General features: G+C 39.4%; 1 protein-coding gene and 1 long non-coding RNA gene across 4 annotated transcripts in view; one reads left to right on the forward strand and one right to left on the reverse strand.

Annotated features, from left to right (window-relative positions):
• LOC149220522 (uncharacterized) overlaps positions 1-25,100 on the forward strand; it is a 398,953-nt gene extending 373,853 nt beyond the window's left edge. For all 3 annotated transcript variants that reach the window (XM_089384792.1, XM_089384793.1, XM_089384794.1), the window contains exon 8: positions 24,534-25,100. In XM_089384792.1, coding sequence (XP_089240918.1) covers positions 24,534-24,893 — 360 coding nt within the window. In that variant the 3' untranslated portion in view covers positions 24,894-25,100. The remainder of the gene's footprint in view (positions 1-24,533) is intronic.
• Positions 23,569-24,560, reverse strand: LOC149220523 (uncharacterized). Its single transcript, XR_016249290.1, has 2 exons — positions 24,004-24,560; positions 23,569-23,842 (listed from the first exon to the last, which is right to left on the reverse strand). It is a non-coding gene; the product is annotated as an uncharacterized LOC149220523 (long non-coding RNA).
• Positions 25,101-27,103: the final 2,003 nt, after the last annotated feature.

Here is a 27,103-nt window from a genome sequence, read left to right on the forward strand (position 1 = left end):
TGGGGATAACATCCACCACTAAATAGATGGAGAGAATCCACTGAGGTGATATTCATGGCTGATCTCTTGTTGCCAAAAGACCTAGGTCTCCTACTAAGGGTTTGCACTAGGCTTGCCATATTTTGTAGTAACATTTTTGGCATTGGTTTCGGGGAGGAGTTGGGTCCACCTCTTCATTATCCAAAGCCTATGCTTCAATATCTTTTTATGAGAACATCCCAAAGCCAAAACTAAAATTTCTCATCTGGCGACTCCTAATTATGAAGCTTGAAAAGATTGATCTAATTAAAAGCAACTAGAGGCAAGCTAAAGATACTATTGATAATCCCATCTTTGATAGGCTCAACATGGTTGTGACTGCAAAGCCATGGATACAATCCACTACATCTCCCCTTGATTTAGTTGAAACACTAGGTTATCCAAAGTTGATTCCAAATACCATGCATAACAATCATAAATGGCTACCCATTGTTGAAATGTGTAACTTGGGAGGTATTCCCACAACCCCTGGGGTACTGGGTTTGTGAGGAGTTGACCCACAAAATATGGTTTTGCGAGAAATGTACCCAAGTGGTGGGCTTTGTACCCAAAGCTATGGGTGAAAGGCCAAAGAGAAAAAAATATTGTTTATTCTATTGGATGCATGAGGGGCACCCTTGATGGGCTAAGGGGGACCTATGGCTGCAATGGAGTGGGTGAAAGAAAATGAAAGAAATTTTATTTCTTATGTTAGTGGTGTTTGGGCATGTAGGCTCAAGTCGGCTTGGGCTAGAATACATGACCCTTGGTGGCAAATTGACTCCACCAAGAACACTATAAGCAGAAGTAGGATTGAGCTCGTTTGGCATCACATCCAAGGGAAATTAATCTCAAGTGAAGACAAGCTAAGATAGCTGCAGACCCTCAAGGAGCTGAGCTCGAGTGAAGGAAGAGGATCAAACTTCCTTTGTTTCTTATGTTCTGGTACACACTGAGGTTAGGAGGGATGGAGGTGATGCTTTTGGCATGGCTCTGGGCTTAAGTCTGTTGTATATCTTTGTGCATAGGGTTGAGTTGATTTACTGTGCTTTTAAGGAGGGTCGAGACCCATTACAGTGACAGAAAAAGAGGCCGTGAGGCTTGTAGTATCGTAGAGGTAAGGGTCGAAGTTCTTGTTACCCACCATAGGAGAAATTTTTTCTCCTAGATGGTCCTCAACCGGCAACCAACAACCCCTTGCAACCTCCAGATAGCTCGATGTGCCACCATCTCTACCACTTGGACCAGCCATGTGGCCCCTCACCCATCTGTTATGATCGTATGTTTGAAGGTGGGCCTCCTAACCCTGAAGGTATGGCTTTTCATTGGTGTGGTTGAGTAATTTTGTTTACTTATCATGGACACTTTTTGGCATGGATTGGTGGGGGGATTCGGTGGAAGGAGTCGGCTAGGTCGCACTCTTGTCTCCTCTACCCGATTTGGTGGTTAGCCTTGTATCCTAGTCTCGTGGGATCTCCTTTACTGACAATTAACTTTAGGGCTAACACTACATGGGAAATCCCAATTTTGGTTGCGTGATCCCGCTTCCCGACATCATATACATCACTCCCCTCTGCTCATTTTAACCCCATTCATCATTTTCCCATCCAAGTCCACATTTGTCCTCTAGGTTCACAAAAGCGTTAGCCTTCCCCTCCCCTTGTCCACACTTTGGGTTGGGCCTGGAACGATGCCCCGAAGGTTGATGCAGCTAAAAGAAAAAGAAAAAGAAAAAGCATAATTTGGCCACTCTCAATAGGAAATGTACCACAAAATGCAAAGGATGGTCGGGACATATAAATTTAGCATGTGGGCAAAAGTCGAACATGAGTTCTACTCTTTATATATGGCCATCACCCCAGTTCCTATAGGCCCTAGATGAGCCCCCTCTACATTAAGGAACCCATGATTGTCCCAACCCCTAGTGGGAAATGAACTGCCCCACCTTAAAGGGGGTATCCAATAGTATATCCTACACATCATGCTCACATCCCCTGGAGCCCTGAGCAGTTATGAAGAAAAATCATTCAAAGGAAAAAGGCATATGAAGAAGGGTAGAAAAACAAAGGCCTCGGTAACTCATGTACCACAATTGCTCCCTCCTATGCTCATATACCCAAGTGTGGGCTTCCCCTATTATAGCGACCCTTGTACCATTGCATGTGGCTTGGAGCTTTCTCCTGATACCCACTCCATTCCATCATTATATCACATGCCACCTACCACTTGATGGGTGTACCATGTGTTGAATTCTGGTAGCATCAGATGTGCTCTAAGTCTCAAAATTTGCAGGGAGGCTTAAACACATGCCTTCTCCAATACCCATAAATAGTATTGGGAAATTCCAACCGGAGACAATTTTATTAAAATAATTAATTATTTTTAATGGGACCCTAAGTCTAAACTTAGGAAATTAAAATAATTAATGGGTATTAATGTGAATTGTGGGTGAAACTTCTAGAAGAAGATGGAGATCAAGTCAATATGATCCTAGCCATTGATTAGAATCTAATCTGGGTCGTTGATTGATCAATGAGAGGATTATAAGAGGAGGCTTAATGGGCACTTGGAGAACACACCAGAGGCAGATACTCAGTTACCCGAGTAAGATCGATTTTCTCACTGGTCGAAGTTCAGCAAGAGAAAATTGAATTAGAGGGAGAGTTGCAGGTGAGAAAGGAAGAGAGGGCATTAGCATCTTTCGAGAGTGCAAGGCAGCAAGACGCAGAGCAAGAACAAGGTGACGCAGAAAGAGGCAACACAAAGGCAAATTGACGCAGAGCCTGTGTGGGCAGCTAGATGCTGGGCCAGTGTGAGAAGTTTGATGCAGAGGGACACTGAAGGATTCCGACGAAGAGGAGTACTTCACCTGGATCAGAAATTTGTCAGGAAGCGTCTGTAAAATTTCTCACTCCTGTTTTGTTGGTTGTAATTTGTACATGAGAATTTGCTGAAGAATAATAAAGAAACCCTCATTTGTTGCACCAGTTTTCACACATTGGGTTTTTTGGGGACAATTGTCCAAGAATAACTGTCATTGTGATTGTATTTGTGCCAATATTTTTCCTTACATTTACTTTCTACAATATTTTAATTGTGAAGGTTGCAGTGGAATATATTTCGATATTTTCCATAAGAACACTGTGAATAACTTATTTCTGAGACAATAAGTAGAAGAAATAATATTAATCACTGCAGTAGGATATCTATTTAGAAATTTCACATGGTATCAGAGGTAAGGGAAAGAAAAAGGAAGAAGCTAGAAAACCCAGCGTTGAAGGAAGAAAGGAATTTGAAATTCCTGCAGGGGGAGTAATCCGAATCTCCAAGGGCCCTGTGCAGTCCAAAGCCAAGAGGATTAGATTTCGTGGGAAAACTCTCTCTGAATGAGTCGACAGAGAGGTAAGTCTTTCCGATCGAAATTTGTCGGTGGTAGAAGGAACAACGCAGCAGAATATTCAGCGAGGGGTTGTCTTAAGTGGGACGCAGTTTTTCATGCAGTAGTTGCTGGGACAGGTTAGCATCGGAAATTGGCACAATATGGATACTCAGAGTGTCTCAGAGTTATCTACCAAATTAGATGAAGAATTCGCATGCCTAGCAAATTCAGCGTCAGCGGATGTTTGGTACATTGATAGCGGGGCTTCAACTGATATGACTAGAGTACGAAAACATTTCTCGAGCTATCAAGAAGAACAAATGGACTTCCAAACCACTATGGGAAACAAAACGAAATGTACTCTAGTAGGGAGAGGCACCATAGCATTTCAAACGGAAGTAGGGACCAGCATCCGAGCCACCAATGTTCTGCATGTGCCATCATTAGGAATGAACTTGGTTTTAGTGTCCCAGTTATAGGACAAGGGATATGATGTATATTTCATGGGAAAGAAGGTATACATCAAGCATCCAAGCTGGAAGAAGAAAAGGAAAATTGGGATTCGAAGCAAAAAATTGTATAGATTGCAGCTTGAGTCACCAATGGCATTGATAGGCAGCAACTATAATGGTGAGAAGGAGCGAAATGAATTATGGCACAAGCGAATGGGGCATTTATACCATGGAGCTCTGAGGATGCTCAAAGAGATTGTTACAAGAGTTCCAGTCCTTAGTAGTGAACATGATGACTTATGCAGAAGATGTATACTAGGGAAGTACGCTAAAACAATGTTTTCTAGAAGTAACAATAGAGAAGAATGTGTATTAGGATTGATACACTCAGATAACTGTGGTCCTATGTCCACAAGAGCTCTTAGTGGTGGCGAATACTTTGTCACCTTTATTGATGATCACTCCAAAAAAACTTGGATCTATTTCTTAAAGACCAAGGATGAGGTCTTTGATCATTTCCGAGAGTTTAAATCTCTTGTTGAAAACATTACAGGGAAAAAGATAAAGGTATTGCGTTCAGATAATGGTGGAGAATACACTAACAAAGACTTCACAGATTTCTGCGCAAAGGAGGGCATCAAAAGAGAGTGGACAACTCCATATAATTCGAAGCAGAATGGAGTAGCAGAACGGAAAAATAGAACTATTGTTGGGGCGGCCAAAGCTATCTTGGGCAAAAGCTTGCAACGCTGTAGTGTATATCTAGAATAGAACTCCTCATCGAGCATTGTTGAAATTTCTAAGTCTAATTCGTTAGAAATCCCTACTGCATCCTCTAGTTTAAATTCTCCTACTTGTTTATAACATTAACAAGTTATTTATAAACATAAATACTGAAAACAAACACAGATGCAGCCTGTTGACCACTACGTGTCAACGTCCCATAGCAGTACACCCCCTTTTTCGCAAAATGGATAGCACCGATCGATATGTCTGCGTCTTCCAGCTATCATCATCAGCTTGGTTGTCATGTTATAATGTAAACCCATTCTGCATATATATGATGTAAATAATTTCAGTAGATCTGTGTCATGTATGTAATTGCCTAGGTAAACCTATTTTTCTGGTAACGATTTACATTCCGGGAGGTTTTTTGTCTCACCGATCCATTCTCGGATGGTTGGCAGGGTTTTCCTTCAGCCTTACCCCAAAGGTGGAATGAATTTTGTCACCAGAATCTTAGGCGAGTCCTAGTGTTATAGATCGAGTCTGTGTAAAAGTGATTTGGGAATAGTCCTAACTATTTGGTTAAGTTGTTTTGTTACAAATTGCTTAGTCTGTTGGATTATATTTGTGTCGCAAAAATGGGCGGTCTGTGAGGGTCTGTTTCAGATGGGTTTTCCCCCTTGTGATGTAAAGGATATGAAAATAATGATGTAAAATGTCTTGAGGGTTGGAAAAATAATTTGTCTCCTCATAGGTTAATTAATTGAATTTTCTGGACAAAATTAATTAAAATCCTAAGCCAGAAATTTAATTAATTATTAAATTTAAATTTTCCAAAGGCAAAATTCGTGGGTCCTTAAAATTCAAATTTTAAAAGGTCCAGGGACTAAAGTATATTGATTATTTTGCTAAATTTTAGGCCTTTGGTCCCTGGGGTTAAGTTAAAGTCAAAATTTTGAGGAAATTAATGCAAAATTTTAATTTTTGAATTTATTAAAATGCGTTTAATTGAAAAAATCGAAATTTCCTCAATATTTGAAATTTCGATGGATGAGATTAAAAGAAATTTTGATCCTTATCAACGGTCGAGATTACTTTGACAGGGATTACTCAAACTAGCCATTGGAAGATTTACCTTTAAATAGGAGGTTAGTTGTCAGTTGAGATCATTTGATCTTTGAGTCGTGTGCTAAGTGAAAGCTCTCTTGTAATCATTTTTTTATGAGCAATAAAGGAAGACTTTGGGGTTAATTTCTGCTGGTGTTACTCTTCGTGGAAATGTTGTAAGATGTGTTATTTTCATGCATAGATTTCTTTTTAGCCATTGATAATAGTTTTATGAAGAGTGATTTAAGTACAGGTATCTTGTTTGATCACTGGGGTTTGAATGGTAATTTAAGTTCTGAATATAATGGCAGGTATTTCTATTAAATCTGAATTTTATTATCATTTTCTCACTCTACGTTAATGGTGGAATTGAGTTGTGTAGGGAATTCTTGATTTTTAGATCATCAGGCGTTCAGGGAAGTTTTCAGTTGGACCAACCAACTCATAAAAAATTTCATTGTTGATGCATGAAGGGTTTTGGGTGAAGCACCTCCATTTAAATTAAAAATTTCAAAAATTTTATGTGCTAAATTGATAAATCTGGCTTTTAAGAGCCTCAGATTATCAGATCTGGGAGCGGAGTTGGACTCACACTCGCCAGATCTGGTAGATTTGCTACTCCTGTGCATAGATTTGTAATTTTTTTAAATTTTTCTGACTTAGGGTTTCTGGGGTCTCAGTTTTTTTTGGTATATCGGGATTCTGGGTGTTTGTGTTTTCAGGAACAGGTTGTAGATATGAAAGTGAAGTTTGATTTTGAAGCCAAATCTAGGTCTTGGAGGGTAAGATCTGACCTCAGAACCATCTCTTGCAGGGAAATTATTTCTACAATCCAGGGTTTTAATTTTTTTTTTTATTTGGAAACGATTTTACAGGGGTTTCAACTTTCAAGGAATAAATCTAAAGCAGAATATATAAATTTTATTTAGAAATCTCTGGGAAATTTTTATGGGTTTATTGGGCTTCTATTTTCCTTTCCTGTCTGCTGCCTGGGATCTTCAATTTTTCTGATGCCTGAAAAATTTCGAAAATTTTTTTTAGGCTCACAGCCTTTTGCTGCTACCTGCAAAACCCTGCCTACAGCTTCCTCATTGCTTCATCCTTCACGTAGCTCTATCCACACGCTGCCTATTGCTCATACCTGAGCCTTCCATAATCTACAGTCCTGCTTTCCTCCATACGCTGCCACAAAAATTCCGCATTTTTTGTCATCTCCATCCACCGGCAGTAGCAAAGCTTTCTGCTGCTCATTTCCATTCCGACCTGCACAGTCTATACATGCTGCTTCTTCCTCCTAACCCGCAGCATTCTTCAAACCTACGAATCCCTCAACTCCATCGACCTCCTGCGTTTCCATTTTGCTGCCGTTGTGAGCCATTCCCTCTGCCTTCATTGAGCTTCCTCATTCTCCCTCTTCGGCTACCATCGAGCTCCCATTCCTCACGATGCCATCTCCCTCGCTGAGTCTCCTCCATTTCCTTACGTTGCTCTTCACCTCTTACACTCCCTGCCTCGCGGCTCCCGTCTCTCACACCTTTCTGCGAGCTCCCTCAGTTGCCTACCCGCCCATCTACGCTGCCTATCCTTTGTCCATCGCTGCCTTCGACTTGCATAAGCACTCACTTCTCTCCCTCAACAATGCAGTCTCAACGCTCAGCCAGCAACCATCCGCTCCTCACTCCTGGACTTACGTTAAAGCCCTTGTCCGCTGCCACTCTTTACTACCATCCCTCTCACTGCCATAGCCCTCACCATCCATCCTTTCTGCCGTCCAACCTGCAAACAAATTCTACGCAGCTCCATCCGTTCCTCGCTCCATCGTTTTCTGCCGTCAAGTTTTTTTCCCTCTCGTAGACCCTCCAAAGCTTCACAATTTCATTTTTTTATTTTTATTTTTTGTGTCTCTATGCATTCGTTGAGTTAGGGTTAGGGTGATACATTTCAAAATCATTTTAATTTTTATATCTGATCTATTTTAAATATAAAACATAAACCAATTAAAGAAAAACAAAAAAAATTGAATTTCGATTTTTCATTTTTTTTTTGAGTTCGATTTTCTTTTTATTTTGATTTTGTTTTCTTTTTACACCTTTTTTTCAATTTTCTTTGATTGTCATTTTAAATTTAAAAAAATAAAAAATAAAAAATCTAGAAAACATAAAAAAATAAAAAGAGGCGTTAGATTTTGGTTTTCTTTTCATTTTGTTTTATTTTGATTTTTCATTGTTTTATTTAGATTTAGATTTATTTTTTTTTCAAAAAATCTTAAAAAAAAAGAAATTAAAATAAATAAATAAACAAACTAAAAAGTTTATTTTATGTGGCTAGGAAAGAAATCAGAATTAAATTTCACACTTAAAGATTTTAAATCTTTTATGTGGCCTCTGGCCCATTAAAAAAAAAAAATCGATTTACGTTAGTCACATTTAAAAAAATAAAAATAAAAAAAGGATCTTGATTAATTATTTACCACATTAAGTCTAGCATCATAAAACTTAGCATATCAATAAATTCACCTAAGGAATAATTAAGTTGTCAAATTTAAAATTTCTTCTTGGTGTCCTTTTGTGCTAAGATTAAGATCTAAAAGAAAAACTTGTGTGGTATCAATTTTTTTTCCTTAGTTAAATGTGCTTAAATTTTTTATATCCTAAGTTTAACTATAGGAAGGTGGTAAATTTCCTAGATTTGAGTTACTAAGCATAATCATTTAAATTCTAGGATCTAAATCAGTTAGCGTTTAAATTTCGTGGTTGTTTAAAATATTTGAATTTGTGCATATGTTGAATATCTTGCATCTACCTATCGTCATTGCTTGGATTATTTAATGCTCATTACATGTTAGACATCTTGCAAATATTTTCAAGTGATTGTTAAAGAGTTTTATTGTGAAATTATAAACAGATTTCATATCTTTGTTTCCTAAGCAGCAGTTACTAATCAATTACTTGGATCGTTGACTCCATAAGGCACTGGTATTAATCATTTAAAATCTAATCAAATTCTAAATCTTGCTAAGCCTTAATCAAGTACTTGATTGCCTCGTTGTGTCTCCCGAGCCGATTGATTCTCAGCTAGTTCTTTTTTATTCCTTTTTCCATAGGGTCTACCCCCTTAGCCTGCTGTAGGGAGACAGCTTAAATGGAGAGATTGGGGATCAGGGTGACAACCCTCAATCTGAGCGTTGTCGCGGTGCCTAGGCATTCTGTGCAACAACATAGCCTTAACTCATATACAGATCATCAACTAAAATACTAGAACAAACACACAAGGGACACGGTTACTTTTGGACAATAGTCCTCGGAAAAACCCAACTTGGGAAAACCGGTGCAACGGTGCTAAGGGTTTTATTATTATGCAGAATTCTTGAGTACAACTAGGGTGTCAAATTGGCTCACCCAACAGAGATTTTTACATGGTAGTAATACCTCTTCTCGGAGACAGATATTCAACAAGTCTGTCCCATGAAAATCCTTCCAACGCTTCTCCTAGGCTCTGCGTCAGCCCTGCTAGCCTCACCGTCACTTCTGAACCCTTCGCGTCAGCCTTCTGCCTCTCTATGTCAGCTCTCTGGCCTTCTATGTCACCCACGCAAGCCCCTCAGCCTCTGCGAAGTCACTGGATGCTTCTGCGTCTCCTGCTGCCTCTACGTAGCCCCTCTGCCACAACGTTGATCCTCAGGCACTATCACTGCCTCTCTTCTATGTACTCACTGCAATTCAGATCACTTGTTCAATTTCTCTCAGCAAACTCCACACCAGAAAATCGAACTCACTGATCAATCTTGGTGTATCTCCAATTGACCCTCAAGCCTCCTCTTATACTTTTCCTGTTGAATCTTCAACGACCGAGATTAAGTCTCTAATCAACGATTAAGATTAGATTTGGCTGATCCATGTCATTTAGAACATTCTCACCCAGTTTTATATTAATACCCATTAATATTTTAATTTTCCCAAGTTTAGACTTAGGAACCCCATTAAAAATATTCATTATTTTAATATCTCTCTAACTGGGTGGAATTTCCCCAAACCATTCCTGGGTCTTGGAGATGTCATGTGCTTTAGCCTCTTCGCTAATTTTCATGGCTAGAGCACATCCGATGCTATCACAAATCAATACTCCCTCTTAGCGAGGAATGTGCTCTAGTAATGCTCTACCACTGAACATCACAATGATCCTCCAGCACCAGTACCTGTACTGATGCTTGGCCTGCTGCCGAAAATCCAATGCACTGCTGCCCCTGTACTGCTACCCATGGCTCTGCCACTGCCACTGCAACTCCCTCTGCATCCGTGCTGCTGCTGGTCCTTCCTCCCAACACTGCATCTGCACTGCAACTCTCTCTCAAATGCTGCATCATGCTGCCCATAGCACTACCACTGCTAACAAATGCACTGCAACTCAATTACCAAGAAGTAAGTAACTGATCTACCTAACTACTGACATCCTTGTCAGTATGGAAGCCTCCTAATGTTGAAGCTACCTCTGCTGCTATCTTGTGCTCCCTCTGCGTTGCTGCAACCACCCCTATGCCTCTCACACTGCTGCAACATTTGTGCCTCTCGCACTGCTGCAACCCCCATTACGCTACTACAAACCTCTGCACTCTGCATTCTTCCTCTACTGAACATCCGTCATCCTGCTACTGTCATTCAGGGCTCCCGTAGCCGGATATGATCCAAGAGTTTGGACACCTCAAGGATCCTGCCCCTACATCTTTTGTAGTCCTACTAACTACAGTTCGATGTCACCCCACCTCTTCTCTAGAGGTGCATGAGCACTCATGGCGCAATCGTCATCAGTCTCGACTTCTTTCTCCACCTTAACCAGAGCTGCCTTGGAATCAGAAGCCTCTCCCTTGTTCTTCTTCCTTGGACATTGGGATGCATAATGACCCAACTCCCCACAATGGAAGCACTTCACCTTGGAGATATCCTTCTTTTTCCTCTTCCCCTGTTGTCCCGCAGATGTCAGAGCCGCATCCTCCTCCTCCTCTTTTTTGATTCGACCACCTTTGCCACTACTACCTGCCTTGGCCAATCGTCTGATCTCTTCTTGGCGAAGAGCTACTCACATCTCTTCCCATCCTGGAAGATTTGCTCTACCCAAAATCCCTTGGACAACTGTCTCCCACTCCTTGGAGACTGCATTCAAGGCAGTCCTCACCATAAACTCCTCATCCGGCATGGCCCCTATGGAAGTAAGTTGGTCATGAATCTCCTGTAACCTGAGGAGGAACGGATCTATCTGCTCCCCCTTCTGCATCTGATATGATCACATCTGATTCTCTAGTAGCATCTTCCTCTGCACAGAAGTGCCCTGATACAATGTCGTCAAGGTATCCCGCATCTACTTTGTCATGTTCTTCTCGGCAATATGTGATGCTACATGATCCTTGACCCCATCAAGGATTATGCACTTAGCCTTCGCTATTACATCCTCATACCTCTCATTATCAGCTAGGTCGACTGGGATAGCCACAGTTCTCAAGGCGAAGCTCTTGATGCGATGTCTATCCAGGACTACTAGGATCCTTGCCTTCCAGATGGAAAAGTGGAAGCCCCGTCTAACCTATCCTGATCCCTCAGCCCATTCACTGCCATATTCGCTCTTCTTTTGGACTCCCTTTGAGATTCACCTTCCCTATTGGAAATCTCCCTCTAAGTCCTAATTTCCCTGCTAGAAATCTTCCCACCAAATGTCGAACTGCTCCTCTCCAATCCTCTTTACGACAACAACTCAGATCTGGATTTCATGGCTAGAAATTCGTCAAGGCAGCAACTCCCTCTACTTTGGTTCTGTCTCGTTAGGTACTGTTATGCTTCGACAGCAACAACAACCCACTAGCTTCCTAATCCACAATCTGCCCACAGCTCCCTAGGCCCCAGCAACTAAAGAAACTGAGCCTCTCAACTGTGCGCAATCCTGGCAAGGTTGAATCGCTCCTTTGACCAACTGCGTCAAGCCTACCTAGTTGAGTAGAATGACGTGGCTCTTTGTGAGCCTCTTCTGCCTCTCTCTACCTCTGCATTCTCCCTCTCTCTGGCTCGAAATGATGATGCAAGCCCTTTACGTCACTCCTTCTCTATTGCCTTCTGCTTAGGAGCAACTTTGTCTCTCGGGATAGCTGCTACTACTGCAAATACTTTTGATTACGTTGGTGCCTTCAGTCCTCCTGCGACTTGCAACCCTCTGATACCATGTTGAAATTTCTAAGTCTAACCTGTTAGAAATCCGTACTGCATCCTCTGGTTTAAATTCTCCTACTTGTTTATAACATTAACAAGTTATTTATAAGCATAAATACTAAAAATAAACACAGATGCAACCTTAACTCATATACAAATCATCAACTGAAATACTGGAACAAACACACAAGGGACACCGTTACTTTTAGACAATCGTTCCCGGAAAAACCCAACTTGGGAAAACTGGTGCAACAGTTCTGAGGGTTTTATTATTATGCAGATTTTGGGTCCCTATAATACTAGTGATTACCCATTACTATTGTAGTTGCATTCCTTATTAATATTGTTGTGCCCCTATTATCCCCATATTGTTATTACTGTGCCCCATAGAATCCCTCTATTGTTATTTTTGTGGCTTTATATTATTATTGTTAGGTCGGCTAGGTTATATTGTGACTCCTTAGACTCCTATATATAGAAATGAGGTTTTGTCATTTGAATCATCCAAGAATTGTTCATTTATGTAATGTAAAGGAGGTTGCCCCCTCGAAGAGGCTGAATTCTGAGGCGTTGATCTATCTTTTCTATCTTTTCTTGAGCTGGTTTCATAACATTTGGTATCAGAGCTTTGGATTCTAGGTTTCGCTGCTCCAAATAGGTCATCGTGGCATTTTCGCTATAACTTTTTTTCTGTGACGTTTCAGAAGCTTAAAAAAAACCATTTGAGAAGAAATTGCGCTGAACATCAGGTCCGAATTTCAGAGATTTTTGTGCTATATTTGCGGAGATATGATATGAGGAAGTTGGTCTTTTTGCAGACTCCTGAATTACATTCCAAACAGGTGACCTGGGGAAAATCGTCATAACTTTCTCTCTGAGCATCGGATTGAAATTTCGTAAGGTACAGAAAGAGGACGGACTAAAGTTTTTTGTGTATATTTTTCAAAGCCAAAGGTCGAAACAGTGACTCGTGGCACGTCGTACAAGTTCGCTCTACTAAACTAGTTTATAATCAGGTCACTGTGGGAGATTTCGCATAACTCTTCCTTGGAGAATCCAATTTGGATCAGACTGGTGGCATTGGAAAGAGGACATAGAGGGCTACTGCAAGTCACAATTTCAAAACTGGATGATCCGAAAGTACAGAGATACATCAAAGGCAATATCGAGCTCCTACAAAGTGAAAAAAGGTATGTAGATTCTTTTAAATTTTTGCTTAATATTGGTTTGAAAATTTATTTTGAAGGAATTCAAAGGGCATAGTAGAGCATTACTATCGGTAACTAATGCCCCGAGGAAAGAAAATGCAAACACCTAGTAAGCAACCTGAAAGCTCTAGCATGACTTATGAAGAAGAGGAAGAAATGCTACATGATATGTCAAAATTACAAGAACAAGTGCAACAAATGTCACTCTCACAATTTGAAGATAGATTTGAAAACAAATTTGAAAAGAGACATGGCAGATTTGAAGACAGATTTGAAAACAGACATGGCAGATTTGAAGACAGATTTGACAAATTTTCTACAAAAAATACTTACTAATGGTGAAAAGGTAGTAAAGGAAACTCATGATGCGAACAAAAGAAATGTTAATCATGATTTCTTAGACTCTAATGTGGGATCGAAGACCCACCATATTCCAAAAATCGATATGAGGAAGTTTGATGGCAAGGATCCCGCAACATGGATATTACAGATGGAGCAATTTTTCGATCTCAATAATGTGCAAAACACACAAAAGGTACGTATTGCAACTTCATATTTGGAAGTTTGGAACCAAATCAGTTTGTATGGTATTAATGGCTATGCTCTCGTAAACAAATTATCACTTGGGCAATTTTTATGAAGAATTGACAGCACATTATGAGGATACAAAAAGCAACACATTTTTTAGCCAATTGATAAGTCTCAAACAAAAGGGTTCAATAATGGAGCACATTAAGGAGTTCCAAAAATTGAACATAAGGGTAAAAAATATTCTAGAGGAGCATAGGATTGATGTGTTCATAGGGACTTTAAAGGATAATATCCAACATGATGTTCGCCTTTGGGAACCTGATTCATTAGAGAAGGCATTCAGGTTAGCAAGAAAAATGGAAAGCAAAATTATGGCAACTAGGAAGCATACCACTCACAACTATAAAAATGGAAGTGTTGTTGCCCCTAGTCTTCCACAACCTATAAGGTTGACACCACAACAATTGGAAGAAAAAAGAGCAAAATGGCTTTGTTACAATTGTGATAGCAAATACACTAAAGGTCATAAGTGTGCTGAGAAGAAATTATTCTACATAGATTGTGAAGAGGAAGAAGAAAATGAGCAAGAAAGGTCAAAAGAAGAGGATATACTCCAGGAACAAAGCTTAGATAAAGAAGAAATGAATCCGACCATATCTTGTAATGCATTGGCGGGAATTACCACTCCTCAAACCATCAAGATAGAAGGACAAATCAAGAAGAAAAAGGTAATAGTGTTGATTGATTTAGGAAGTACCCACAATTTTATCCATTGTAAGGTAGCAAAAGAATTGAATTGCTTCTTATATTCAGCACCAGAGTGTTAAGTGATGGTTGCAAATGGAGGAACAATAAATTTCTCTGGAAAGTGCCATAATATCAAGCTATCGATGGGAGAATATGTATTGACTAGCCCAATGCTTTCCATTCCAATGGGAGGTGCTGATGTTGTACTAGGAGTCCAATGGCTACAATCCTTGGGTACAACAGCTTTTAATTTTCAAGAACTTTTCATGAAATTTCCTGTGGAAGGAAAGGAAGTTGAATTAAGGGGTATTGCAGGGAAACCGGGAAAGATAATAAGTGCTAACAATATGACAAAGCTTCTAAAAAAGGAACAAAGGGGTGTAATTGCACAATTATGTTCGCTAGATGTTTCCACATTGGAATCATCTATTTCTCCAGATCTTCAAAAAGTTTTGGACAATCATTCCAAGGTATTTGAGACTCCCAAAGGTCTCCCACCTATTCGTGATCATGATCATGCTATTTATCTGATTCCAGGAAGTGTTCCTCCAAACATCAGGCCGTACAGATATCCCTATGCCCAAAAGAGTGAAATTGAACGTATGATTGCAGAAATGCTAGAGGTTGGTATAATTCAACCGAGTCAAAGTTCTTTCTCTGCTCCAGTAGTATTAGTGCACAAGAAGGATGGATCATGGCACGTGTCCGGATTATAGGGAGCTCAACGAGCTCACTATTAAAGATAAGTTTCCCATTCTCGTCATTGATGAATTACTGGATGAATTGCATGGACCAATTTACTTCACCAAGTTGGATCTTCGTTCAGGATATCATCAAATCAGAATGAAGACTGAAGACATTCCGAAAACAACATTTAGAACTCATGAGGGTCATTATGAATTTTTGGTCATGCCTTTTGGCCTTACCAATGCACCTTCAACATTTCAAGGTTTGATGAATTCCATTTTCAAACCATTCCTTAGAAAATTTGTGTTAGTATTTTTTGATGATATACTAATCTACAGCAAGTCTTGGAAGGATCATGTTGAACATGTTGACAGGGTGCTACAACTATTGGAGGAGAAACAATTATATGCAAAAAGATCCAAATGTTTCTTTGGAGTACAAAAGGTGGAATATCTGGGTCATATTGTATCTCATGAAGGAGTTAAGGTAGACCCTAACAAAATTAAAGCCATTAAGGAATGGAAAATCCCCACATCCATAAAGCATCTGCGAGGATTTCTCGGGTTGACAGGGTATTATCGCAAGTTTGTTAAGGATTATGGGATAATAGCAGCACCTCTAACAACAATATTGAAGAAAGATGCATTTTCATGGACTCCAGAAGCAACAAAGGCCTTCGAACATCTTAAAGAGGCAATGTGCCAAGCATCGGTCTTAGCTACACCGGACTTTACAAAATCCTTTATTGTGGAATGTGATGCTTTAGGAAATGGAATTGGTGCTGTTTTAATGCAAGATGAAAGACCCATTGCTTTTGAAAGTCGTCCAATCAAGGGAAACTTTTTACACAAAGCTATTTATGAGAAGGAAATGTTGGCAATACTCCACGCACTTAAGAAATGGCGACCCTACCTAATGGGAAGACACTTCAAGGTAAAAACAGATCATGATAGCCTTAAATACTTTTTAGAACAAAGATTATCCTCTGAAGAGCAACAAAAGTGGGTCACAAAGATGTTGGGTTATGACTTTGATATCATCTACAAAAAGGGAAGCAAAATGTGGTGGCAGATGCACTCTCAAGAAAGGATGAGGATGTGGAAGCATTGTTGTGCGTCATTTCTATTATCCAACCAGATTGGATAAATGAAGCAAGGGAGGAATGGAAGAATGACAAAGAAGTGTGGGCACTTATTCGAAAGTTACAACAAGATTCCAGTACGTCTGATACATTTAGCTGGCAAACGGATTCTTTATGGTACAAAAATCGCTTATACCTTTGTAAGAATTCCAAACTAAAACAAAAGATTCTTATGGAATTGCACACTTCTCCCTTAGGAGGGCACTCAGGATTTTTAAAAACTTACCACAGGGTTAAGAAGGAATTTTTTGGGGATGGTCTTAAATCGGATATTCAAAAATTTGTGGCAGAATGTTTAGTTTGCCAACAAAATAAAGTTGAAACAATTAAGACACCGGGTCTATTACAACCTTTATCCATTCCAAGCCAACGTTGGGAGGAGGTTTCAATGGATTTTATCACAGGTTTATCCAAGTCTGAGGGAAAGAGTGTCATCATCGTGGTAGTTGACAGACTTACCAAGTATGCACACTTTTGTGCATTATCACATCCATTTAAAGCCAGTACAGTTTCTACTGCATTTATGGAAACAATTCAAAAGCTACATGGAAATGCAAAGATTATTGTAAGTGACAGAGATCCCATTTTCACTGGAATTTTTTGGACAGAAGTATTTTCTTGTCTTGGTACTCAGTTAGCTCATAGCTCATCTTATCATCCTCAATCTGATGGGCAAACTTAGATAGTAAACAAATGTTTGGAAGGATATCTTCATTGCTTTTTATCTGATAAACAAACACAATGGGTCAAATGGTTGCCTCTGGCTGAATGGTGGTATAACACTTCCTTCCATATAGCAACAAAAATGACCCCATTTATGAAACTTTATGGATATCAGCCACCATCCATCACATCATATTTAAGAGACAATTCTAAGGTTCAAGCAGTGGAACATCACATCGAACATCAACAACAAGTCCTCCAACTCTTAAAGGATAACCTCGTGTTGGCACAGAATAGAATGAAACAACAGGCAGATCAACATCGCAGCGAAGGAAGTTTTGATGTAGGTGATTGGGTATTCCGACAGCTACAACCATATAAGCAAATGTCCCTCAAACAAGCTAAGAAGGATAATAAATTATCACCAAAGTATTATGGTCCGTACAAGGTGTTGCAAAAGATTGGTACTATGGCATACAAATTGGAGCTTCCTGCAACTTCTCGATTGCACCCAGTTTTCCATGTTTCATGTTTAAAGAAGGTTATAGGCGACAGGCTCCCAGTTCAAACAATATTGCCAGAACTTGAGGAGGAAGGAAAAATTATATTGGAACCAGAAGCAGTCACAGAAACAAGAACTCGACAGCTACGAAACCGATCAATTTCGGAGTATCTTATCAAGTGGAAGAACTTATCCACTGAAGATTCCACATGGGAGGATGAGAATTTTATACAGAAGCATCCAGAACTACTCAAGCGTTGAGGACAACACTTTTTTGAAAGAGAAGGGCATGTTGGGTCCCTATAATACTAGTGATTACCCCATTACTATTGTAGTTGCATCCCTTATTAATATTGTTGTGCCCCTATTATCCCCGTATTGTTATTACTGTGCCCCATAGAATCCCTCTATTGCTATTTTTGTGGCTTTATATTATTATTGTTAGGTCGGCTAGGTTATATTGTGACTCCTTAGACTCTTATATATAGAAAGGAAGTTTTGTCATTTGAATCATCCAAGAATTGTTCATTTATGTAATGTAAAGGAGGTTGCCCCCTCGAAGAGGCTGAATTCTAAGGCGTTGATCTATCTTTTCTATCTTTTCTTGAGCTGGTTTCATAACAACAGAATTCTTGAGTACAACTAAGGTGCCGAACTGGCCCACCCAACAAAGATTTTTACACGACAATAATACCTCTTCTCGGAGACAGATATTCAGCAAGTCTGTCTCACGAAAATCCTTCTAGTGCTTCTCCTAGGCTATGCATCAACCCTGCTAGCCTTAGTGTCACTCCTGAACCCTCTGCATCAACCTTCTGCCTCTTTGCGTCAGCTCTCTGGCCTTTTGCGTCACCCACACAGGCTCCTTAGCCTCTGTGCAGTCACTAGCTGCCTTTGCGTGGCTCCTGCAGCCTCTGCATAGTTATGGCTGCCTTTGGGTAGCCCCTCTACCACTGCGCTGATCCATAGGCACTATCTCTGCCTCTCTGCTATGTACTCACTGCCCCTTGCTGCAACTCAGATTACTTGTTCAATTCCTCTCAGCAAACTCCACTCCAGAAAATCGAACTGACTAATCATTCTTGGTGTATCTCCAACTGACCCTCAAGCCTCCTCTTATACTTTTCCTATTGAGTCTTCAACGGCCGAGATTAAGTCTCTAATCAACGGCTAAGATTAGATTTGACTTGATCCATGTCATTTAGAACATTCTCACCTAGTTTTATATTAATACCCATTAATATTTTAATTTTCCTAAGGTTAGACTTAGGAACCCCATTAAAAATATTAATTATTTTAATATCTCTCTAACTAGGTGGAATTTCCCCAAACCATTTCTGAGTTTTGGAGATCTCATGTGCTTTAGCCTCTCCACCAATTTTCAAGGCTAGAGCACATTCGATGCTACCACAAATCAACAATCATTGGGGAAGAAAACGCTCGAAGGGGTCTTTACAAGGAAGAAATCGGAAGTCAGTCATCTTAGGATATTCGAAAGTGTGGCTTATTGTCACATTGCAGATGAGAAGCGCAGTAAACTAGATCAAACTGCAGAAAAAGGGTATCTCGTAAGATACAGCGAGACATCAAAGGCATACATAATCTACATTCCTAGTAGCAGGAAGATTGTAGTGAGACAGGATGCAAAGTTCATGGAGGACAGAGCTTTCAGGAAATCTCGTGAGATGCCTGCAGAAGATCAGTCAGGAGATGTTCCATTAGTCCAAGAGTAGCAGGGGCAACAAGGAGGACAGGCATGAGGACAAACATCTGTATTGAGTACAGTGACCAGTGTCGGTATCTCCTAGAAGGAGGAAATGAAGATAGTTCTCAGTAGATGGAACGACAGGATCAAGAGGAGTTGGTTGAGCCTCCCACCACTAGTGGTAGAACCAAAGAAGTACGACAGACACTGAGGGACGCAGAGGAGTTTGTTGGAGCTCCTAGAACCGAGAAAAGGCAGTGTAGACAACCTGACAGATACCAGACATTGGTAGCTCAGGTTGAAGAACCCTCTAGCTTTCAAGAAGTTATTCAACACCAAGTATGGGTGGATGCCATGGTAGAAAAATACAACTCTATCATGACGAATGATGTCTGGGAAGTAGTACCTAGACCAGAAGATAGATCAGTTGTAGGATCACAATGGATCTACAAGATCAAGTATGTTGCAGATGGCAGTATAGAGAAGTACAAGGCAAGGTTCGTGGCAAAGGGGTATGCTCAAAAAGAAGGAATAGACTATGAAGAGACCTTCGCCCCAATTGCTCGATACACCTCTATCAGATCTGTTATATCCCTAGCAGCTCAAATGGGATGGGAGATTCACCATATGGATGTCAAGACAACATTTTTGAACGGGGTGATAGAAGAGGAGGTGTATATAGAACAGCCTGAAGGCATCGAAGCTCATGAGAAGAGAACTCATGTTTGTAGATTAAAGAAACCCTTGTATGGGCTCAAGTAGACACCCAGAGCATGGTATGGTCAGATTGGTAGTTACTTGCAGCAATTGGGATTTGTCAAGAGTGATGTTGATCCCAATCTCTACTATTTGATGGGAGAGAATGAGCCACTTATTATGGTATTATATGTAGATGACTTGTTCCTAACTGGGTCATCCAAGCTCATAAAGGATTGCAAGAAAAATCTTGATGCTAAATTCAACATGAAGGACATGGGGTTGATGCATTATTTTCTAAGGTTGGAAGTTTGGTAGAAGAATGGGGAGATCTTCCTTGGTCAAGGAAGATATGCTACAAAAATTATGAAGAGATTCAAAATGTAGGATTGTCGACCCATGGCTACTCCCATGATCACCAACTGTAAGAAAATAGATGCATCAGAAGACAAGAATGTAGACCCCACCTTGTACAGGAAGCTCATTGGGCCGCTCATGTATCTGGTCAACACTAGGTCGGACATTTTCTTTTTTGTCAACACTCTTAGTTAATTCATGGTAGAACCAAATAGGGTGCATTGGGCAACAACCAGGCACATTCTTAGGTATGTGCACGGAACAATCGGATATGGGTTGAAATACTCCCAGGGGAGGACATCAGATTAAATGGGCTCACAGATGCTGATTGCGCAGGTACTTCAGTAGACCGAAAAATTACCTCGAGGTACTGCTTCAGTGTTGGATCAGGGATGATATCTTGGTGTAGCAGGAAGCATAAATCGGTAGCCCTCAGCTTTCAGCTTAGCAGAATATATGGCAGCCAGTACAACTACGTGCGACGCTATATGGGTTAGAAAATTTCTTGTGAGCTTGTTCAGAAAAAGGATGGAGGTGACCAAGGTTTACTGTGAAAATCAGAGTTGTATCTAACTCTCTCAGAATCCCTTATTTCATGATCGGTCGAAACACATAGATATCCGATGTCACTTTATCAAAGATTGTGCTCAGCGTGGGGCAATACAACTACGGTATGTCCCCACAGGAGTGCAGGTAGTCGATATACTCACAAAGGCTCTCGGAAGAGCTAAGTTCACTCAGTTTAGAGAGCAGATGAGTATGGCAGAAAATCCATTTCAGTAGTTTGCAATGCAGGGACAGTTGGCAGTGGCAGTGGCAGTGCCAACAGTAGCACAGATGCAGAAATTCAGAGGGAGTTGCAGTACCGATGCAGTGTTGACAGTGGCAGGGTCAACAACGGTACAGATGAAACATTTGCGCGGAGGTTGGTGGATCGCATGACAGACATCAGCAACGGAGAGGGAGATGTTATAGAATAGCGTGATGCTTCAACAGGTTGCATTGCTAGAGCACATTCCTTGCTAAGAGGGAGTGTTGATTTCTAGTAGCATTGGATGTGCTCTAAGTCTCAAAATTTGTAAGGTAGACACATGCATTCTCCAATACCTGGGAAATGCCACCCAGAGACAGTTTTACTAAAAGAATTATTTATTTTTAATGGGACCTTAAGTCTAAACTTAGGAAATTAAAATAATTAATGGGTATTAATCTAACTATGGGTGAAACTTCTAGAAGAAGGCAGAGATCAAGTCAATATGATAATAGCCATTGATTAGAATCTAATCTGGGCCGTTGATTGATCAACGAGAGGATTATAAGAGGAGGCTTGATGGGCATTTGGAGAACACACCAGAGGCAAAGACTTAGTTACCCGAGTAAGATCGATTTTCTCACTGGTTGAAGTTCGGCAAGAGAAAATCCAATGAGAGGGAGAGTTGTAGGTGAGAAAGGAAGAGAGGGCATCAACATCTTTCGAGAGTGCAAGGCAGCGAGACGCAGAGCAGGAGCACGGTGACGCAGAAAGAGGCAGCGCAGAGGCAGATTGATGCAAAGCATGTGTGGGCAGCTAGACGATGGCCCAATGTGAGAAGTTTGGCGAAGAGGAACGTAGAAGGATTTCGGGGAAGAGGATTACTTCCCCTGGATCATATATTTGTTAGGAAGCGTATGTAAAATTTCTCACTCCTGTTTTGTTGGTTGTAATTTGTACATGAGAATTTGTTGAAGAATAATAAAGAAACCCTCATTTGCTGCACCAGTCTTCCCACATTGGGTTTTCCAAGGACAATTGTCCAAAAATAACTGTGTCATTGTGATTGTATTTGTGCCAGTATTTTTCCTTACATTTACTTTCTGCAATATTTTAATTGTGAAGGCTGCAGCAGAATATATTTCGATATTCGATGTAAGAACACTGTGAATAACTTATTTTTGAGATAATAAGTAGAAGAAATAATATTAATCACTGCAATAGGATTTCTATTTATAAATTTTCACACCATGGACATATCACCCCCTTTAAAGGCTGAAACAACTTAATAGGGTAATTGGTTAACCCCCTTGTTGAGATTGGAGACACTTGTACATGCTAAAGCCCACTATGGAAGGGCATGCCATTATGAAGTGTTTGCTTGTGTTCCATGATTTGTAAGCTCTTTTACTAGATTACCCTAATGATTTGTTGTATTGGAGGGTGAGGGGACACATTGGATCTTATGCAGGATTGCAGGTGGGTCTCTATTTGGGGTTTGGTCTCTTTATACGAGGTCCAAGCCCTCCATAGGGCCACATTGGCACTTGTAGAACCTCCACCATAGCAGAGAGCACTTCATGGATCCCTAGCACCATTTAGTGATTGATCGTGTTCCATCTTTTGGATGAAGATGATGCACTTGGATCACCATGCCCAACCAGATTCACACTTTTACCACACACTTAGCAAAGGTTCCAGGGTCTAGATTAGGATGTGTCTCACCGCGGGAGACAAAGGGAGGGCTTATGTCATCATCTTAGCCCTTACAGATGGTTTATAGGCATTATCAATCCACTTGGAGATCCATGAAGATGTCACTGTGCCCCCATACCCACTTGGGGATACCACATGTGACTTGCTTGGATATCAAGGGACCAACCTCTTATTCACTATGTTTGGAGTGTATTCTCTCACCTTGTCACACTTTGGACTCCATTAGGCCTTCTCAATGGCCCAATGACTCATTATGTTTACTATTTTTCACTCTTGAGAGGCTTATCTTTCTATTTTGGAGTTATCTTGGTGGGCTTGTTACCAAGGGATGTTATTATTGCACATTATTTTATTATTTGGTACTTAATTAGGCAAATCGAACTCTTTAGAGGATATAAATTGATGAGAGGCTCATTCATTCCTCTCATCATCACTTGTTTGGATTAGTAGCTCTTTGGAGAATTCTACATTCCTTTTTGGAGAACAAGTTTGGTTTCATGGATGAATTTTGATGTTTGGATCAATGTTGCACGAAGTAGGGACGAAAAGGGGATGTTTTTTGGAAGTGGGGACGCGGAAGCATCATTTTCTAAAAATCTAGGAAGCAAAGCGTTTTGGAAGCTTCTACTATATATATATATAATTTATTTTTATTTTATATTGTTTTTGCATTTATATTCAAAACAAACATCCCAAATACCAAATTAGTTGTAGAAGACATGAAAACATGCATATTTTCACATAAGTTAAGATAGATATGGCATCTATGATTTCATTGTACATCAATGATTAATTATTCGAGCATCAACCATCTATATTCTAGCAATTACAAATATACATCAAATTTTTTATTATATTATAAAACATAAAACATTTAAGCATATTATAAAACATAAAGCATATTATCTAGCAAGTGAGCAACTGTCAACATTAGTCATGTCCAAAATCCAAATAATAACGTTTACAAAATAGGCCACTTGGCCACCACCAAGACAAAAAGGTTCAAATTCACAAGCCTACAAGTCTAATGATTAATGTATGACAAAAGTAGTAAATTGTGAATATATCTACTAATCTCTCCTCCTTCCATCACGAAAAGTACATGGCAGTGGGCCTCCACATGGTGGCAATGAAGAAAATGGTGCCTGTGGAAGTTGTGGCACTGAAATTGATGAAGACGAAGCCCTTGTTGTTGGTGTTGAACCATGGAACCTGGGAACCAAGGGACCAGATGGGGGTGGCATCTCAACTCGATCATCATCATCCTGGAATCGCTCAAAAAATTCATACCAAAAAAAACTAATTAACGAAAAAAAATAAAAAGCAAGAATTAGAAAGTGCTTTATAAGCAAAATTGACACATTTGAATTCAATGGACATGCCACTTATTGACTGAATTTTGAAATTCATACTACAATGGACATACCTGGATAAGAGCATCGTCTAATTGCTCTAATCGCAACACTCCATCCTCCATCTAACCAAGTGCAGGCCAAGTACGTGGAAAAAATTCCTATTGGATTCATATTAGCTACTGTGAGTTTGATTTTGAATTTGGCTCGGCTCTTGAATTTGATAAACGAACCTAACTGTTGCACTTGTTAATTTTAGAGCAAGCTAGCGTTTAGTGTTTTATTGTCTTCTAATATATTCTTTAAAATGTGTTGGATACGTCACTATAGAAGTCCGATTTATGTGCAGAGGTCTGATTTTTGTGTGCTGTAAGACCTACTACAGCTATGATGAAAAACCGTGACTAATAGAAACAATGAAACCATAAACAATTTGCATGTCCTCTGCTCACTTATACTGTACTCTTGTATGTCCTTTGTTCTTATATTCTTTAATATTTGAATTAGGCCACTGTTTCCTTTAGTTGATTTTGTTTCTGCCATTTGGAGGATTTGTAGTGTGTTGAAAGCTCATCTGGTACCTACTTTCTTGTATACTTTGCAGATCCTGGATCTTGATCACCATCACCCAGATCAGTTCATAGAGACAGTCGGGCAAAGGTTCTGGTTCAATGGGTTTGTAGCAATTGTTTCTTATCTTATCTTTGGATCTTTGCCACCAATCACCTATGCCTTCTCTTTCAGAAAGAGCGATGACAGGCTGCACAAATTCATTGCAACAAGTGCAGTGTCTTTGGTTTGTATCATCTTACTTGCGTTGGGGAAGGCTCGAGTTAGGAGGCAGTCTTACATTCGAACTGTTATTTTCTACATTGTGACCGGCTTTTGCAGTGCAGTTGCCGGTTTCTTTGCTGGGGAATATATTAAAAAGCTGCTAGAAAAGTGGGGCTTTAAGACAGATTAAGGATCACAAGCAGGCAGCGGCCTAGAAACATTTTTAGACTGCTAATGCATTTTCTTGCCCCTTCTTGAAAAATACAATCTGCTCTCTCTTTTACCATCAATTTTCCATGAAAAGATGGATTTACTGCCATTTCTATCCGAGTTATAATAAAGGGCGTGGAAAGAAAGTTCAACTATCTGAGTTATAATAAAAGGCGTTGTGTAATTATTATACATGTTTTATATGTTCCGAAATTTTTGACAGTATAAACAACTTTTGGTTTAATTTTTTTAACAACTTTTGGTTTAATTTTTTTCTCTTAAAATGTAATTTTTTGTGGTTTAAAATGTACTAACTTGTACCATCCAAATTCACAACTTGAACTCCAACAAATCTTTATCAAAATCCCTAAACAAATTCTATCGCAAAAACTTCAAAACATACCATAAGTAAACTACTGCATAATAAAGCCAAGCCCTTTGAGAATATGTGATTCATTTTCCCTCCTACCAACTTTCAATTCTGATGTTTCCAGTGAGTTCAAAGTTGTGTATTTCTCTTCTGTGAACTTTAAGAATTTTATATTCCTCTAGGCCTTTAAGCTATGGCAGAAACAAGTAGCTAGTATCTTCTGGGTCTCTAAGCTACAGCAGAAATCTTTATTTATACCTACGGTCAAGGTTAATTTTTAAGGAACGGAGAAGAAATAAATTTTATCAGCTGCAATTTAGTTGTATTTATATACTTTTCAATTTTCAAAATATGTAATAAGAGTATGGACATTCACTAAATTTGGGAAAGAGGGAAACGCATATTTATATATGTGCACGCATGCACTTTATACTTGAATATATAAAAATAAATATAATGAAAGTGAGATTTATTTACATAAGCAACATTTATTTAGAATAATTTGAATCTTTGAATCTTTATAAAAGAGAGAGTTTAGAGGCATATAGACTTTTCTAAAGTTTTAAAAATGATATGTATTTAATTGTTTGTTATTCGGTTTATTATTACATAGACATAGTTGTATTTATATATTTTTTAATTTTCAAAATATGTAATGCCGCTATTTAGTATTAGTTAATTTTGGGAAAGAGGGAAATGTATATTTTACAATATTCACTCATACAAATGCACACATGTATTTTAATATGATGAACATTTTTAATATATAATAATAATTATCAATGGTTTCTAAAGGTGTAAAGTAAACTGAAGGAGTATAAGATTTGGGAATATCATTTTGCTACGAAGAGAGTCTATTTCTGAATGCATGCATATAAAGCCTGCCAAACTCTCTAATGCAAGTGCCATAAATTGAGCTCACTATTCACAATCTATGCATAAGCATGAAGTGTTGACAAACCTTGCCCCAGGTGTGTCACACTCGTATAGCTGTATTTTGCCACACGGTGTGGTCACGCTCGGATTTCACTAGGGCGCGAAAGCGATCTCTGTCGAGGTCCTAGAGTCTAGCTACTCTTTCCCCAAGTTTTATGTATGTTATGTAATATATAATGCCTTTGTTCTATTGCCTTTAAAGGTTTTTCTTGTTTCAGCTTGTCTTTCACAACATATAATGGGGCAAACAGGAGGAGGAAGAGGAGAAGATATCGGGTATGCTAAGTTGGTTGTCAAAATGCTTTCATGGGAAACTATAAACTGCAAATTTATTGTTTTTATAATATATCGTCTATTACGCAATTGAAGCAAATGCAATGATGGATTCTTGGGTTGGTGTGATCTTGTGTTTTGAAGTGAGTATAGATTGGTTACCAAAAGGGATTAGGGTAGGGTCATGAGAAATTAGTTAGTTGAATTTCATATTTATGGGTTCTATTTAGCTAAAATAAACTCTAACCAGGGTCAGAGATATAAAAGTATTATTACAGCTACCCTATTTTTTTAGAATTGTGAGTTGAGAATTTCATTATGAAAACTTTAAATATTGTTCGATATGGGTAAGGGGCTTAGGATGGTTTCCTGTCTGAACTCTAGGGCACATACTGACACTTTTATCTTATGTTAAATTGAAATGATGAACCATGCCCCATGCCAGTGTTATGTTGTGGAGCTCATGGCCAAGTTAGAATTCATGTTGAAACTTGAATCATGGAAAGATTGAGGAATTGTTCTTAAAGGAGTGTTGTAGAAATGTACATGTTGGCCCAAAAGCTTACAACTTTGACACTAAAGATGGCCCATTATGAATAATAATAATAATC

Source organism: Pinus tabuliformis, chromosome Q (assembly GCF_031772625.1).
Source record: "Pinus tabuliformis cultivar Carrire ecotype Pingquan chromosome Q, CPIR1, whole genome shotgun sequence".
NCBI classification, from domain to species: domain Eukaryota; kingdom Viridiplantae; phylum Streptophyta; class Pinopsida; order Pinales; family Pinaceae; genus Pinus; species Pinus tabuliformis.